This window comes from Heliangelus exortis, chromosome 17 (assembly GCF_036169615.1).
Source record: "Heliangelus exortis chromosome 17, bHelExo1.hap1, whole genome shotgun sequence".
Taxonomy (NCBI): Eukaryota; Metazoa; Chordata; class Aves; order Apodiformes; family Trochilidae; genus Heliangelus; species Heliangelus exortis.
Window position 1 is genome coordinate 5018978 of NC_092438.1, and position 18182 is coordinate 5037159.

An 18182-nucleotide genomic window follows, 5' to 3' on the forward strand; every position below is an offset into this window, starting at 1 on the left:
ATCCTTTTCAAAATTACCTTCATGTTAATTGTAAATATCTCTGCTACAGTTAGTCCTCAAATACAACCAAACCCAAAACCTCAGCACTGAAAATCAAGAAATTTCTGACCTTCTCCTCATAATACTTATATTATCAGACTGCAATTCTATGTCTTAAGTTCATTTCAGTATGATAACCAAAAGTAACAGAGAACAAGATGAAAAAAGTTCTCATGTATCTTAAGTTTATGATCTTAAAAGAATCCTGGGAACACTATATATTAGGTCTAATCTTTACTTAACTTTTGCCATCAATAAGCATTCCTAGTCATTACCTGCTTCTTAATCCCTTTTGAGTTGTCTTTTTTTTTTTTTAAATAAACGCACTCCATACATTTATTTATGCTACAAAGATCACCACAATGACTCAAGTTTTTCCTTTTCATATTAAGAACCAATTAATTCCAACCAGCAGAACAGTAAACAAAATACCACCACAGTGCACATTTATTAAACAAGCAAAATTTAGTTTTACATTTATAATACATTAACAAACATAAAATACATATTTTAACACTTTGCAAAAGAAATCCAATCTGAGCAGTGCACAAATCTAAAAATTTTGGGAGATCAAAATAGGGAAAATTCTGTACAAATGTAATATAAAAATACATTTCCATATGAAAGAACGTTCTGTTTGAGAGTCACTCCCGAACTGCATCTCCCATGTCTCTGATGCCACTCAAAAAATCCTAAGTGGCAGGAAAACCCCCAAACACCTCCACCCTACCACCCCCCTAAAAACACCCCACCCTAGCAAGCCCTGCTTGGATCACCATCTGCTTTTCAGAAGCCAGTAGGAGATAGTAAGAGTTAATATTTGGAGAGAGTAAGAGTCATTCTATTTGTTTCTATTTCATGCTGCAAAAGTTGGGAAAGGTCAGAGTGACAGAGCAGGCAAGCACAAGGGAACCACTCCAAAGCCATCTAGGTAACAGAAGTGCAGTGCCCAGCTTAGTGCTATCCTAGGGTAAGCCACTGAGGCTTAGACAGTGACATACTAAAAAACTTTCAAGAAGAATGACAATAACAGTTAGGAAGATAATTTTCAACAAACATTTAGATGCCTAACTTTAGCTTACCTGAAAACACACAGGAGACTCATCATCTTTGGAGCAAAATGCCTAGATCTCCCTGATGCCCCCATATGATGTCTTTTCCTAAATCTTTGATTCAGGTATAGGACTACAACACTTAGTTTCCTGGCATTAAATAGCTGCATGTGCAATGTTCTTGTAAAAGTAACTCTCCACTTAACTGGTTAAGTGAAGTGAAGCTGGTTAGTGAAGACAACATCAGAATGTTTAGCATGGTGGTTCCTTTTGAAGAGTGCTACATGCAGGGTAGTGAAACTATTAATTAGGCCATTCTGTAGTTATGTGCCTATAACTTGTGCAGCAAAAAGAGTGACTGATTATATTACAGCACTGACAGCACCATGTGATTAACATGTTTACTTCTATGAGGTGGCTTCATACTTAACACCAAGTTTGAGCTCCTCATCTGATAGCTTACCTATGTCTTCAAGAGTACAGTTTTAAGTTTGGTTTACTACTAATTAAATGATACTCAATTGTAGAGCAATTACTGAATTCTTAGATCATAAAATAACCATCCCAGGCCTCTTGTAGTAAGTGTGGAAATATGTTTCATTGCTTAATTAGCAAAAAAAAATTAAAAATCACAGTAACTTTAATCCTAAAGACTGCTGCTTTTTCTATAAACAAACTATTTTAGCCATCAGTTTTAAAATTCTACACACAAGAATACTTAATATCTGCAAAAGAGCAGTATTTGCCTTTGTATTCTGTCTCTACTGTGTGAAAGGTTCATGTGAATCACTGGACATTGACATCAGCTCTGAATACTGACACAGATTTGAGTCTTAAATTCTAGGTATGGAAGAAGAGTTTTTAGCTGTCACATACCTGTCCTTTAGCAACAACTCTGCAAAAGAAGAAATGAATTCTGGAGGGTATCCTAATTTTTCCTCACCAAGTGACTTCAAGGAAAATTCGAACTGTGTTGTAAAGTTGAGGTGCTTCTTTAACAGGTGCAATTTTACATCTTTGTTTTAAGATCAGCTTAATTTAAAGAAGAGAAGTCAGAATTTTAGTTTATCATCAATTAGCAGTGAAGGATGCAAATAATATTGTATATAATTCATGGCTTCAAACACAAAATATGTAGCTCCTGGTATTAATATTTGTGACTGTATTTCTTATGAATTTGGTTTAATCCATATCACTTGTAAAACTAAGTGCTAGAAGTGAAACCTTTAGTTTCCTTCCATATCAAATAATGTCTGAAAACCAATTTAATTTTAATTACTTCTATGCTGAAGGAGCCATCAGAATTGGGCCCTTAGGTTTCCTCCCTCCCCTTCTTTACCAAATTGCCAAGTGCATTCTGCCATTACCCTCTTAAGAAATTAAAAGCTTGCATCTTGTTCATTGTTGCACAATGAAAAGCAAAGAGGAACAGCAACAGGCAGTGAGACCTAACAATAAATCAACACATATCTCTGCTAAACAAGTAGTACCTTGGTAAAATTTGATAAAATTAAACACCTAGACCATAAAATAACAAATTAACATTTCATATGCCTTGGCTTCTTTGGTTCCTCTTCCCAAAAGGAAGGAAGTAATAGAACAGTTTTATGTTAGCATAATGTATCTGAAGACAGGCACAGCTTCCAACAACAAACACTGAGAATTCAGCATCTCACAAAAGTTTTTGGCATTTTGCTCTGGAATACTGCTATGTTTAGAGTGATTCTACCTCCCTCTGCAGTATTACATTGAGAAAGTGAGGTTTCTGAAGGGTCAATTGTTTAACTGCTGCTCTCATTTGCAACTTGGTATCTGGATTTGGTTAAAACGAGTGATGTTACATTAAGTCAAATCAACTTTTGTTTAGAGAAAAATTGCATTTGTGTCTGATTTGCTAATGCTTTCTTGGTTGAGTTTCCTTTTTACAGTGAAAGGGGGATAAGAAAACAGCCCTTGAGTTTTTCTGATAAGGAAGAGATAGAAATGATACTTTTCAAGGAACTGTAGATGAGTAACACCATACTCTCTGAGATAAAAAACTGATGACAGATTATTTCAACACTTCCAGAGTTTTTACATTCTGAAGTCTCCTAATGCATTAAGAATCACAGTCAAATTGTTTGCACATAGGCCTTACTGTTAGATGCAAAGAAGTCAAAAAGCTTCTGTGGCATAACCACTCAGAGCTTTAGGTTGGTCTGTATCAGTTGCAGTATTTATACAATGTTGGTGGAGCTGGTGCAATTCCATCTTTGTGCAGATCTTTTAACTGAATTGCTAAAAGATACCCCACCTTAGCACCCTTTGACCAGCAAGGCTCTGCCAGCAGTAGACTCCAGAGCAGACATAGTCTTCGGCTTTCCTAATGACAGTCTCTATCTCATCCACTTCCTGGGAAGCTCTCAGTAGACAACTTGTCAAGAGATTTAAAAGCCACTCAAAGGCAATGAAAAGAATGTCAGTTTTTCTTTTCTTTGTCCCATTTGACATATTTTCAAGGGTACGATTATGCATAGCTAGTAAAATGACTCCCTGTGCATGGTCCTCATCTTGCTAGAACTGAATTTGTAATTAGATGAATAAAGATCAAGGTTGTCCCATCTAAAATGAGTTTCATTTAAGGAAATTCAGCCTGAACAGTGGCATTTTGTGTAATCTAGGTCAAGTGTTAAGGCTAAAACAGAGTGTTTTCAAACTAAGGAAGGCATTATTTTTATAGCGATCTTCAGAATATTACTGGGGCTACATTGTAATGCTGCAACAAACTTCTAGGAAGTCCAGACTGCAATCAATTCAGCTAATGAAAAGTTATGTAATCATTATGCCCAAATTGTTACTGCTGTCTAGAATTATTCATATATATGACCAAAAAAAAAAAAAAAAAATATGACCTCTCAGAATTCATTTAGGGTTTGGACCACTCTGGAATGGTCAGAATATTGGTTGGTTACATCAATTTGAGACAAAGTAGAAGTCACAGGAAACTATAAATCAACAAAACTGCACACAAAAATGCTAATAAGGGAAAGAAAAATATTGCTGGCATTTGATAGAGACATCTTCTATGCACACTTTACAAAGATTGAATTAGTGCATGAAGAAAAATATGGAAAGTGAGCAAAGTTATACTTGGGGATAAATCAATGTCATATATAACATTTTAGACCACTTTAAGTATTCCATCTGACAGTCAGGAAGGGGTACAGTAAGAGATTAAAGTAGGTTAACACTTTTTGATTCACCTGCTTGATGTGAAATCAATGTTAGTGGAGACAGTGAGGAAACAGATTGCATCAATGACTGAAATCACAATACCAAGTAAATATTAGTCATCAATCTTTGAGAGCCAGAAAGCAGTCAGCGTTGCGAGCAGATGGATAATGAAAATCTGCTCACTTTACTATTAATTAGCAGACATAGAAATTGATGAAAAATCTTATATTCTATTCCAGTTAAATTACATATCAAATCAGTAAAGAACATTCCAAATTTTAATTGAAACTTTTCCATTAATTTCTGTCAACTTGGTATCAGGATCTAGGAAGAAAAGCAAGGGAAGCATAAACTCAGGATTACTTCTATGTAGCAATGTTTTTTAGCTGTGATAGTATCCCAGATAGGAAAAAACCCTACATAGTACCTTTCCTTTTGAGTTTCAGACTCGCAAAGCAATTATGAGTTAGAAGTGGTGACCTTCTTCCTACATGAAGATGAAAAATTTACAAATCCTTTTTAGAGTAAAACTGCTTCTGTCTGCTTCTAGAAGTTGTCCTTTAGTAGAAAAGATACCAACTCAGTTTCTCAGAGGTGTAGCAATTTGACTGTCAGAAGCAAACAAACAGGCTAAAGCAGTCTCTTAAAATACTTCACATTCCTCCATAGCTGGTTAAGCAAAGACTGAAGTAGTCTCAAAAATCCCTAATGTTAATTTGTATAATCATTTGTTATTAAACTTCAGGCTTTTAGCTTTTAAAAAATTGTTGATGTATATCTTGCTTTGAATCACAGTATTGAAAACACAGTACTGAAGTCTTGAGACCAAAGAAGACAACACTGAAAGTGGTCAAGCCTGTTGGTATCATGCAGACCCTCCAGAAGATGAATGAGATAAGGATTTAAAAACACAAAACAAAACACAACCAAACTGAAATACACACCATGTCTCACTATCTGTGCACTGCAATATGTAATTGTTTCTGGTCAGTGGTGTGCTTCCAGTTTCAGAGAAGTAATGACAGAATATCTTGAAGCCAGGTATCCAAAAATTTCTTCACTTTGCCATAATACTGTAGACCTTTTTATAGCTAACTTAGTTCCTGCAGCTAGAACCCTGTAATAGAAAGGAAATAGGTGCTCTGAAATACCTTGTTCTTGCATAACAGAAATTGGTAGGAAACAACCAGTTTAATTAAGAAGTTGGGTTTTGTTTTTTTCCTCTCCAGTTTAAATATGCTGAGCATCCGATGTACTATAAAAGCTGCCCATGGTCTCTCTCAGCAGTGAGTTGTTCTTGCAGACCAGATGGCCTCTCAGGCTTCAGTAAGTATCTGCACTCCCAAAGGAAAAACAACTAAGAATTTGGTTGCATTTGCTTTACCTGTTTATCACAGTCTGCAGATTGGCTTTAGTCAAGACATTCTTGCTCTTCCTCTTTTACCTTACAAACTTCAATTTCAGATTGCAAAGAGGACTGAGGAATGCAGCTGAATGTTCGAATGCTGTGTGGGTCAACTGGTGGCACCAGGGTAAGTGACTCTACACTTAGTGTATCCGTATTGTCATTTGTTATTAATGATATTGTGGGCTGCTGTGCAGGAATCAGGCTAGGAGACAGGTTTAGTGTTTCTATGTCACTGTTTTTTACAGCACTCTTGCAGGACTTCGACACAGTTGAAAGAGCTTCATCAGTCAACATCATCTGACCAGAAATGGTCATCTGAGGCTGCTCTGGAGCTGAAGAATCATCTAACAAAAGAAAACAAGAAGAAACAATCAATATATAAATGCGTATATTAATTAAGCCTATCAGTATATTATTATTTATGAGTATTTAAGAATAATTTAATAATTAGGAAAAAAAAGTAGCAGAAATCTGTTCAGATTAGGAACCAGGAAATTGTACACGTTCAGTGCTTGAAATGCAGAAATATCAGAAATATTGCTAGAGAGAGGAAATAAGTAAGTCTATCAAGTATTTAGTATATGGAATAAAATGAATAGCCAACCCATATCAGGAAGGACTTTAGAAATAATAATAGTAATAATAAAAAGGAACCCCTGAATAACTAATTTTCTCAAGATGTGGCTTGTTCCTTACAAAAATTTGGTAGTCATTCTCTCAATTCATTCTCCAGAATCACATTTAAATGACACCTCAACCACAGAAAGTAGAACTGTGGAAGAACAGAAAGGAGAAAATGTGTTTACTGTAATGGAAAGGTGCTGCAAAAAAGGCCTGTTTTTATATAGGCTTCCTTTATATGGGATTTTTTGTGATCCTAAACATGCAGCATACAACTTGGAGTTGGGAGTTTTCCCCCTTTAAAATCCTAGCTAACTATAAAGTGAATGGCTGAGATGGATAGTGCAAGGAGAGGATGAGGCAATACACACTTATATGAACTAGTATGCCCCAAATAATTAGAGATTTTTGTTTCCAGACTAGACTAATATATGTGAATAGAGTAACAGGTATCCAGCTTCAAGACAGACCATTTTTAGAGCTTGTGTAAGAAACAGCATGTGTTCAAATGTACAGGCATCTGCAGAGAAGCCTACAAGGCCATGTAGTGAATACATAAGCTAAGAATTAGCTTCTATTTTTAATTCACAGTGACCTTAAAATATTCCAGTTTCAATATGATTACAATTGGTTTTGCAAAAAGAACAGAAAGCATGAACATAAGGGAAAAAAAAAGTGCCAAGAACAAAATGGTTATCACAAAGATATCAGTGAGATAAAAGATTTTTTTTTTTCACCCTTCTGGTATGTATTCTCATTCCAGAAAATCAATTTTATTAAATTGCTTTTAATTTAATTAATTTTGTTTTAATTTTAGTAAATTTGGTTTTATTAAAGCTTCTCACTTTAATAAAACCACAATATAGAAATAGTTAAAAAGCCTCCTTTAAATTAGAGAGACATCACTGGTTATTTTTTTTAAAAAAAAGGACATAGTCAAAGTAACTCAGCAGATTCTTCTTTTCAGCTGTCAAGATGCTTTACTGAGAATATAGCCAATGATAACGGAGGAAATGACACTCTGGTAAATAAAGTAATATCAAGTAATGGTATTCTGCTCAGGAATGACATATACAGCATATTTCTATTGCAGTTCTGCTCTTTCACTTCTGATTCTACAGCTCACTTCTTACATCATTCCTCTCTCTCTTCCAACAGAATATTAACACATTTTCTCAATACTTTCATTTACTGAAATCAGGACAGATATCTGTGTTCTTTTGTTATGCTGCATTCTGCTCAAACCCTTCCACATAAGATATAAATTAATGCTAAGATAACTCCCTTCTCAATGCCACAAAGAAAAGGAAAGTATTTGAAAAAAATCTACATGCACACAAAGAAAAAAAAAAAAAAATCTGGGGTCAACAAGTCCAACTTTTCTATCCAAAAGTCTGAAAAAAACATTAAGAAAAAAGCTTAACATAAAAAAAATGTAAGCAGAACATCCTCTGTCTGGTATTTTAGCTGCACTAGAGTACAAAATTAGAGCTCTTCTATACTTCTCTCTTGCTTTTATTTATTATTGGTAGAATTAAGTCTCCTCCACTTTCATTAGTCACTGTCAGAGCTTCCCTTGTTATTCTGTTACTGTATGTAAGGGTAGCAGTGCCAGGTTTCTGTAGCCCAGCCTGGCATTTCTGCCAAAATGACCAGGTAGCTGCAAACTGCAAGTAGCCCCTGCAGGAGCAGATGGCAACTAAGAGTACACAAATGGGTGGGGGAGGGAGAATGTTTAACATTACCTAGAAAAGGCCACAAACTCTCATTAATGTTTTGCAACTGATAATCTGTTCTGGACTAACACTTAACTGAAAACTTCACTGTTCAGTCACAGGTGGAAAGTATGGATGTGAGAGCAGTTCCTACATCTTTGTGACCAAGCTCTCAAATACACAGACTACCTGAGATGCATTCTCAGCTTGAAATGGCAACTCTAAGTTTGTTGTAGATACATTTTTAAACATAATCATCTCCCATATCTTTCAGTTACAGGACAGAGGAAAACAATCCTAGACTACAGATGAAGGAAACTAGATAAAAAATGGAATACAGAGATCCAGCCCCCTGGAATGATTATTTGGTATATAACAGGCATTACAATGTAAAACTGTATCACCTTCTTGATGTAAAATGTTCCCATACATAACACCTCCCAGTTAATTGAATATATGACTTTCTGGACAATACCTACTAATGAGAAAGTCTCTGAGGCTCAAAATTTCAAAGTACTTTGAAGTCATATTCAATTCAGAGAAGTACCAAATAGATAAATATACATTTAGGTATGATCTGAATTCTTGAAGTCTCCAAAACTGGAATAAACAATAGGCAAAAAGTACCTAGTTGAAAAAAATCAAGAAGAGATTATTAAAAAATGCCTGCCTCTGAAACCCAGACAGACACCAAGCTATTGACTCAAAAGAGTTTCAAAAGCACCCACAATGGTTAGAGATTAGTTCTCTACCCATTACCTGGAACTTCTATCAATATTGCACACAAAAATACTAAGTGCATTCCCAAAAACCCAACTTGGTTCCACTTTAGCTTTTGGATAGAATGAAAATTGTTTATGCTCTTTTTATCTGAATAAAATCACCAGTCACTCAGATATGCTCTTCTCTTAAATATAAAAAAGTTATCATCTCCTGTGGGAAAACAACACTTATATTTACATCTCCCTAATTCAACTGTATTTAAGCAAGGATGTTCTGGCAAAAATATAAGCCAGATCTGCAAAAAAACCCAGGGAGAATTAAGTCAGTTTCTTAAAACAGTGCTGATGTTAGTATTTAGTTCCAATAAACACCCCTCACATGCCTCAAAATTTAAGTAACAAACAAGATTTGAAAATGGTGCTACTTTGCAACTTTCTGGGCATTATTAGCTCTCTGCTTGCAATGGCTACAGCAACCTTTGAGGTTTTTAAGCACTTGTAGAATGCTACCAGGATTATCATCACGGCAAAAAAATCCGAAAGAAACCACTCAACTTCTTTTATATTAACTTATGATAAGGATAATTATTAGTGAAATAACATAGACAGAAACAGGAAAGGAAAGAATGACTATCACCTATAAAGAAGTGTCCTAAGCTGTACATCAACATTCTGTGAAAGGATAACAAAAATATAACAGGACATTAAGTGAAATGACACAAAGTAAATCTATAAAGATGAATGAAAGTGTTTGTGTAATATTAACATGTATAATATTAACAGAATAAAATATCTTCATGCTATGTTAGTAAAAAAAAATAAAATTAATTAGATACAGTTAAATCAGTTTATATAGATAAGGAGGTACCCTGAAGAATATTTCCATCTTTTTTGAATCTGCTTCCCTCCTCACATCCTCAGGCAATTAAATGGTCCATAAAGCCATCTGCCCAGGTCTGATGATCACTAGAACATTAAACTTGTGCAATCACAGTCCAAGGACAGTCTTATGCTAAATGCTTGTCAATTTTACTTGAGTTATAAACAGATATCTTGCTTGTTGCTAGTCAAGAACCTGCATTACTGTTCATTCAGGAACCTGGGTTTACTAAATTCCACTACAGCCATGGCTGCCCCTGTGCAAATGAAGACATAGCTGCGTTGAAGCTGGAAGCTTGATAGCCAAGAAAGAGGGGAGAAACTGAAGACAAGGCTTTCAGAAACAGCTAATTATTGCTTTACGATTCACAAAAAAAACCCCCAGTATAAACAAATATTTATTATGCTTTCTTCAGTTTTCCTACCTCGCCATCACTGCTGTCAGCATGGAAACCAAATATGTTCTATTAACTGTTACAGGCTTTTGAAAGCTTATGGAGGAACCTGCCTGAATTGATATTGCGTGAGTTTCTGTTGCAGCTGCTGCTTGAAGACCTAAACCCAGTGTCCACCGTGACTGTCAGCCTCCGACAGACTAAACACCCGCCGACGTCCTTTCCTGCCAGACCTTACTAGAGGAAAACACAGCGATATATCATACAAAGGCTTTAACAATGAAACCAGGAAGGGAAACTGGAATGAAGACAAAGGATAAATGTTAGAGCAGGAACAAGAATAAGTGGCAAGGACACATCCATAACTGCTGGTATCTTGAGTATAATTTGACACCACGCCAAGAGTTTTGTAAGTTTGGGAAATACTTCTGAACCTGGAAGTATTAATTCTTTAGGAATGAGTGAGTTTAACCAATTTCATTTTTTGCTTACTTATCTGAAAATGTTCATAATACAGTTTGGGCTATGTCTGGCAATGCCAACGGCCTTTGTACTGAGGAGAGACCAGAAGACATTTATTAGCATTACAATCTACTCACGTGTTTAAGAAAACTTGAGAGAAGATATTTACCACAAGTTCTGCTGACCAGATTATTTTATCCACTGGCCATATTTTATAAGGGGTGCACTGCCATGCAGGTAACAGTACTTCAGACCATTCAGTCCTGCTAGTCTATGATATGAAACTGAAGTATTAGATTTGATTTATAATAAAGCCAAATGGAGTATTTTAAAGATTGCAGCAGTTCAGATGATGATGTTTGGTGCACAGAAAGTTTCTAGAAAAGACACTTTCTAGAAACAAAAGTACTTCCTCACCTAGGTGGAAAAATTACAGCATCATAGAACAGTTCAAACCACATTTACATTACTGATTATAGAGGGAAGAGACAGAGATGGTTTCAGTAAGATGGCAGACACTGCTCTCACAGGCTCTCCATGCTTGATTAATTATCATTTCCCTGAAATATAGAAAATTTATTTTACAGACTGGAATCCAACTCTCTGCAACATAGGACAGCCCTTTGTACTTATTTTAGACCTTTTACCATCAATAGCTGCCCACAAGTGTGAAATACATCATAAATGGCACAGAAAATAATGCCTTCTGAAGTCCTTGATATCCATTGTTCAGATATAAACATTTTCCAAACTACTGAGGCCAATTGCATTTTAATGCTTAAGACAACTTAGAGTGATAAAATTTGGCATAGATGACATTACATATACATAATTCTAGAAGACTGCTTGCTTACAGTAAGAGAGCTTCTTAATCCTTGGCATATATAAAAACAAGCACTCTAAAAAAGTGCATGGTTCTAGCAAGTGTAGCCAAGAAGGGATTGTTTTCTAAGCTCAGAGGCTTGATGATTAAAATACACCTTGCAAGAATATTATCTTACACTTACCAAAACCTCACACAGGCATGTTTATTTCAATTTTTTTTTACATCTGCCAATAGGCAGTACCTTAGGACCCTATAATTACAAGTTTACAGTAGAATCAGATGTCATGGTTAAGATGTTGCTCTTAAGGAAGGCAGTTGTAGGTTCCTTGAAGTCCACATACACATATCCCCTTTATCTTGTCTAGCCTACTTGACTGAAGTTCCTGAGCAACCTTGCATGTTCTTTGTGATCTGAGCAGTTGCCAGAACAAGGGAGCAGCAGGGCAGGAGGGAGGGATGTACATGTGCTCGTGTGAGTGTGTTTGAAATGGAATGAGAAATGAGAAGGGAGATTCAAATGGGACAGATGGTGGCAGCACCAAGTGCTACCTTGGAGTTTAAACCAGATATTGGTAACTGCTACTCTTTGTCAGCTACTTGTCACTTCCTCACTGAAGTGACCTGAAGTGACATTGATCCACTTCACATCATACAAGCCTTCTCTTCTGCCTCACAGCAGAGTAAGGCAGTTTGGTTTCAATTTTCCTCAACAGGTTAAGGGAAAAATCACATTGTTCAACATCAACACTGACATGGGTGAATGCCAGCAACATACATATATATATATATATAGTTATATATATATAACTCAGCTGAGTGGTAAGACCTGATATAACAGAGGGTGCTCAAGACACAATCCCTTATTTCAGCAGTGTACCTCTGTTCATTCAGAAGTCTGTAGAACAGCTTTATGCACATACCAAGCAATTAACTGTCATGCTCCTGACAACAGTTTCCACTACAGCTCTGCTACATGTAGTTACTATAAACAGCAAATATTCATGAAACCATTCATTACAAACTTGCAGTGAATTAGTCCAGTAAGTTAGTGCAAAAACACTGCTCCCAGGAACAGACTTAAGTATTGGTCTGACACTGAAGATAAGTAAAAAGTGTCAACAAAGCTCCCTGGTTTGAAGAAAACTCTTCCCTGGCCCCCAGCTACCCAAAACCCATCTCTAAGGATTTCAGAATCCTTTTCAGTCTATACTAAGGCCCCTGAGACACTGTCAGCCACTCAGCTTAACTATTTAAAATATTACTAGTTCACTACTGACTGCAATTACTGTAGCAGTCTGGTACAGACCAACAGAGCAGCTTAGAAGAATTATGCACACTTAACTGCTTTAGTCTGAATTAAGGAACAGATTTTGTGCATTAGCAAGATTCTTTCACAAGGAAACAATACTGTAAGATAGGATGCAATTATGCACCAAATACATTTTGTATTTTTATTATAACTTATGTCTGAGCTAACAATTGGTCCTTCAATCACATACATGGCAGGGGTGCTTGGTCCTAAAGGTCAGAGGAAGTATGATCCTCAGCAAAATCTGGAAGCTAGATGCAGATGAGATGCATGCACATCAGTATCTACTGTTATCTGCCCTGTTGCAAGGAATTCATGCACATACAGTCACTGTCTCCCTCTTTGTCACCACGCTCTGAGTTACCAGAACAAAATCCAAGTTATCAGAAAAAAATCCAGGGCCTGAACTTAAAAGTCATCCCTGTAGCATGCTAATGAAAGCTGCTGACTTAGGACTGAAGTAGATGATGCAGATTTCTCATGTTCCTTTTCACTGACTTTGCTGAAGGTAACTATGCTCCTAGTGGCAAGATACAGCTAAAGCATCTACATTACTGCATCTACATTTTTTTAATTTATTTTTTTTAAACCAATGAATAGCCTCCTACCATCAGGCTTTTTAAATGGCAGGAAAAATAAATAGACTTGCATACTATACAAATGCCAATATACTACGTAAGTGGATTTTAATTTTGTCAACTATAGTCTGCAATTATTCTTCAATAAGGCACTATCTTTTTATGCTAGATGAGGAATTATGTCTCTGGATCTACTCAATTTTTCATATAAGTCAGATTATATGCATCTCAAAGACCTCAGTTTGAAACGTTGTATGGTCTTGCTTGATAGTTCTGTGGACTATCTGTAAGCATGTTGCTTACAGCAATAAAAATAATATAGATTTTTTATTTTCATTTCCTTCACAACAGTTTTTGCCACTATTGTAGAAGTCTTGTAATTGCATTTAACTTCCTGATCACAGAGGATTGAAATACAACACATATCATCATAGATGAGCCTTTTTCAACTGCTAAGGAGAAATACATTGTCAAACAACTGTTTTCCTGCAGTATGTTTTCTCTCAGTATGATGTTCTCTCTGTTATGTTGCATTTTAGAATTAGTCTCTCAAACTGAGAATTTTGGCATATGATACCACTTTTCTGTGTAACATTATCTAGGCCATCAAGAGACTGGATTACAGCAACCATTTACCAAAGTTCTTCCAAAGTTTTTAATAAATTCCATGTAGAAAAATATTCTCAATTTTATTCTGGAATTCCGTATTTTGCAAAAATATTTTGCCCATATGTTAGTCTCTCACAGTAACAGATGCTTTTTAATCTAGAGCTTGCATGCTAGAATGCTTTACATAAGCATCATAAGCAGACTTTTGACATTTCCAGCAATATTTCTTGCAGGGACAGTCACTTTGGACCTGTAATGCACATTGCTCTCCTGATACTTTTCACTGAAATCTAAAAAACACTAAATGCCTAAAAGATTGAATAATTTTCTGTAGGACTGCAGAAAAAATTAGCTTTACATGAGGCTTCCAAATAAAGGCAAAATGGCATGTCTTAGAAGCAGGAACCAGAACCACCATTTCAAGGAGCAATCAGCATTGGAAGCAACTGTTAAAATGAGGGGGCTGTCTGAAAAGGTTTTGAGAATCAAGGTACCTCTATTGTTTTATAACCAAAATGAATCAGAGTAGGTCAGTTCTAGCATGAAAACATTTCAGTGAGCACCCTTCAGGATTTACTTCTTGTTTAGTGTCCAGCTTGAGGCTTTAGCTCACACACAATCTGCACTCAGAATGAACACCATTACAAGATTACCTACAAATAGTACACCAAAAAAAGGAGGAATAAAGGCATTGTAATACAATAAGAAGTTGCAGCATAAGCATATGCACTAGATATACTGACCAAACCAAACACATAGTAGCTGCATTTCTGAAAGTTAGTCTATTTTTCTGGCAGCTTCTTCTGCACTAATGAAACACCTCAAATGTGGTAGTTTCCAGGCAGAACTGTGTTACTTCAAAAGCTTTTAAATATTATCATCCTAAATAACTTCTAAAATATTTCATACTTGGCCCATGGTTTCTAACATGAGTATCACATAAACATACAGAAGCCAACACCTCCCAGTTTAAAAAGACACTTTGCAGGGAGATCAACTTATCCAGCACAGTGAGAGGGTACCAGCTTACAGAATTCATGGAAAGCAATACTTCTGTTTAAAAAAAACCCAGACATACAAACCAACAACATTTTAAATAGTATGTGCTAGGACAAGTCAGACAAGCAGGACATTAGCTCATCAGTACTTAAAATCATCCCTGAAAGATGACAAGTTCCAGAAAGCTGAAGAGAACATTAAAATTTGCACCACAATTTACTTTAACTGGTTTAGTTCAATGATCAAGTGATCTAAAAACAAAGCCCTATTGTTTTTAATCCAACATAGTAACTTAATTTTAAAATAAACTATCCTGCATCCCTTAGAGCCTAGACTGCACAAAGTGATTTAATACCTGATGGGCTCTGTGCAGCAGGAGTTGATGTTGAGCTTGCAGTCACTGAATCACAGCGCCCTGTACTCCCACTGCCACTGGAAGGTGATGGAGATGAAAGTGGTGATGAATTGTGCTGATTTATACACTGTGCTACAGCAAAGCCTGCAAAAAAGGACAATGAAGTTAACAATTAGCTTGAAAGAATTAACCTGCATGAACAAGGCTAGTTTCATGTAGCGAGACAGAGGATGCACCCTCTCCCACCTTCATCTTGGAAGTCTGAAAATCTGAATGTGTCTTACTGAAAATATGCTACAAATGCTGATCAGCAAACAAAAAGTTGACATTAAGGAGATTCAAAACATTTTAAACCTTATAGCTTGCAAAACCAGTCAAAACATGTCAGAACTCTTCAGTTTTCTACATATTCAATAAATTAACGCGTCACAGACCTTCATGTGAAAAAGGCTGTCAAAAGTGACCAAGTAAACCTCTTGGACAGAAGGCCTGCACCACATTTTTTATTGCAGTGATAACTTCAGAAAATTTTAATCAAACCTGGCACTGGATTTAATTCCACAAGTTGAACTTTATCCAGTCTAATGACTGGAAAAGTCTATACAGTTCCGACTGCAATTTTAAAATAAGTCTTCTGGATTTCAGTTTAAGATTTTCTCAAATTCTTTATACTGTAGCATCTTTCCTAACTCTGCACTCCTTTCTCCTTCCTCTACAATTCCCTGCTTCAGACTCTCATGTCTTAAAAAAAATAAAATCATTTTAGTTCCTTCTCTCCGCACTTCCAATGACACATACACTCATTTTCTTTCAAGACACAATTTCAGAAAATACCAAGGATCTGCAACACAGGCAAACCCATTAGAAGGATGCAATTTGAGAAGAAAGCACAAGCAAGGAATTCAAATCCCTGGTTTCTCAAACCTATAATCTCAGAAGTGAATAATCTGAGAGAGAAGAACTCTGGACTATTTAATTTCACTGATATAGTCAAAATGAAAAGCCATGAGTACACAAAACCTACATCATGCATTCATTGCATAAGACTACACTGAGTAAGAAAGTCAACAATATGTATTCCATGCATCTTGTGCAAAATATGTCACGCAGAAGCATGTTATGAGCCCTAAGACAACTTGAATTTCTTCTTAACAGAATGTGTCATGTTGCCATTCAGTCAGTACTACTGAAGCAAGTGCCTACCAAAAGTGTCTCCAGTCCAGCAGCACTTCAAACACATGCTGAACACTTAGAAGTAAACAATCAGTAAATCTTTCCTTAATGCGTGAGAAGGGTTATATGGTAAATTTATACAGAATGGATATTACATGGAAAATTTATTTGACATAACTAGCTTGTATTTATAAAACTTTGGTTTTTACACTGTCTTATGGGAATGTGTCTGATTGACATTATTCACTTGTGCCAATTTCAAATTAGATTTAACCCTAAATTTCAGACAGTCACAGATTGTAAATGCTGAAGGTATAAACTTGGCCAACATTTAGCCTCAACATAAACAGAAACACAAAACTATCTTTGGAAGAGTTAGAACACTTTACAACATCAGTCTTGTAAGAATGTAGTTTGTATTTGAGGAAAAAAGCTGGAATATGGAACAAAAGAAAAAACCAAAAATACTACTAAGTGCTTCAGAAGCATGTTACTTTAACAAAGGTGTGTTGGTTTTTTTCTTTTTCTTAAGTAGTCATGTTCTATTATATGTGAAAAATAAATTTTTGGGCTTTATTTAAAAATTGTGTTTTCCAGCAATTGTTAAGACATTTAAAATCACTCAATCCAAATGGAAAAAGATTCGCTACCTGGAAAACAAATCTCTGCAGAGATTTCAATTTGTGAAACAGACAATAGGGAGACAGAACAGCAAAGAGCTCATTGGTTTACAATCATTCCTTTCACAGAAGCCAATGCTCTTTAGGAGTAGCTGTGGTCCTTTTCTGTCTTGCCAGCTCCAAGGTAAATGAAGCAGCGAAGAGCGTCCCAGCTATGTTTACAAACTGGCAAGAAAATTATGGTAACCAAATTAAAAGAGCAAATTTACACAACTGACAGATGTGCTGGGAAAGTACTGAGTATGTTAAAGATGATTTGAACGATCTCAATTTGTAAAGGAAAGCTAAGTATTAAGACACTTCCAGTGAATTTGCAGAAAATGTCATGGATGCACTGCTCACAGCGCACCTGGAATACTCCTAGAAAATCAAGTAATACCTGGGTGTGCAAGTTTTCCTGTAAAACTCATCTGGAGTATGTTCAGAAACGTATCACAATAAGCTTTTTATTGCTTATAAAAGCTAAAAGTCAGCTTCTGAAGATACCAATCACAGAGAAGAAATTGCTTGATAGAGAATGTTAATCTTACCTGGAACTTTGTCAACAGATGCAAACACAGAGCGTTGCACTGTAGGATCACTGCTACCACGTCGGGATTGCTCATAAAATCTGAATGGAAGGTGTTGGGCTGTAGCTACAGAGCTGTGTCCAAAACCCATAACTTCAGTTGCAGGCTGAACAGGAAGATCCAGGAGAGCTATGTTTAATCACAATTGATAATTTTTGTTACTTAAAATACATAAAAGGAAAAATAGACGAAAATAAAATTGATAGTTTGCTCAGGATCTTAAGAAGTATACGAGATTGCTTCACATAATTTGCCTGTATTTATTTCTTAATATGGTTACAATTGGGTGGGAGGGTAGGGAAACTGACAGACAACATTTCAGGCAACCTTTTCTCATTGCTGTCCACACCACATTCACACTAAAAACCTAGATCTTCTGTTTTTCCCTGTACAAATAAAGTCACTCATTAGTTACAACTGACCAATGCAGGAAGCCAATTAGAAGACACAATTTACTTTGAACTGGAAAAAAACCCCTTTGCATTACCATTCAGCCTAAAATTTTGCTATAAAAGTAGATTTTACTATAAAAATTTTACTATAAAAATTAACCACTAGCTAGTGTTAACATGAAGCAA

The 18182-nt window shown here is 35.9% G+C and overlaps 1 protein-coding gene across 7 annotated transcripts in view; it reads right to left on the reverse strand.

Annotated features, from left to right (window-relative positions):
* Positions 1-336: 336 nt before the first annotated feature.
* CLEC16A (C-type lectin domain containing 16A) overlaps positions 337-18182 on the reverse strand; it is a 48972-nt gene continuing 31126 nt past the window's right edge. The window contains exons 21-25 of one of the 7 annotated variants that reach the window (XM_071760756.1): positions 17566-17733; positions 15183-15326; positions 10158-10277; positions 5689-6056; positions 5237-5421 (exon numbers count right to left, since the gene is read on the reverse strand). In XM_071760756.1, coding sequence (XP_071616857.1) covers positions 5716-6056; positions 10158-10277; positions 15183-15326; positions 17566-17733 — 773 coding nt within the window. In that variant the 3' untranslated portion in view covers positions 5237-5421; positions 5689-5715. Of the gene's footprint in view, positions 6057-6408; positions 6485-10157; positions 10282-11043; positions 11067-15182; positions 15327-17565; positions 17734-18182 lie in introns of those variants that run through there. The other 6 variants (XM_071760755.1, XM_071760759.1, XM_071760760.1 and 3 more) reach the window with 6 other exon arrangements.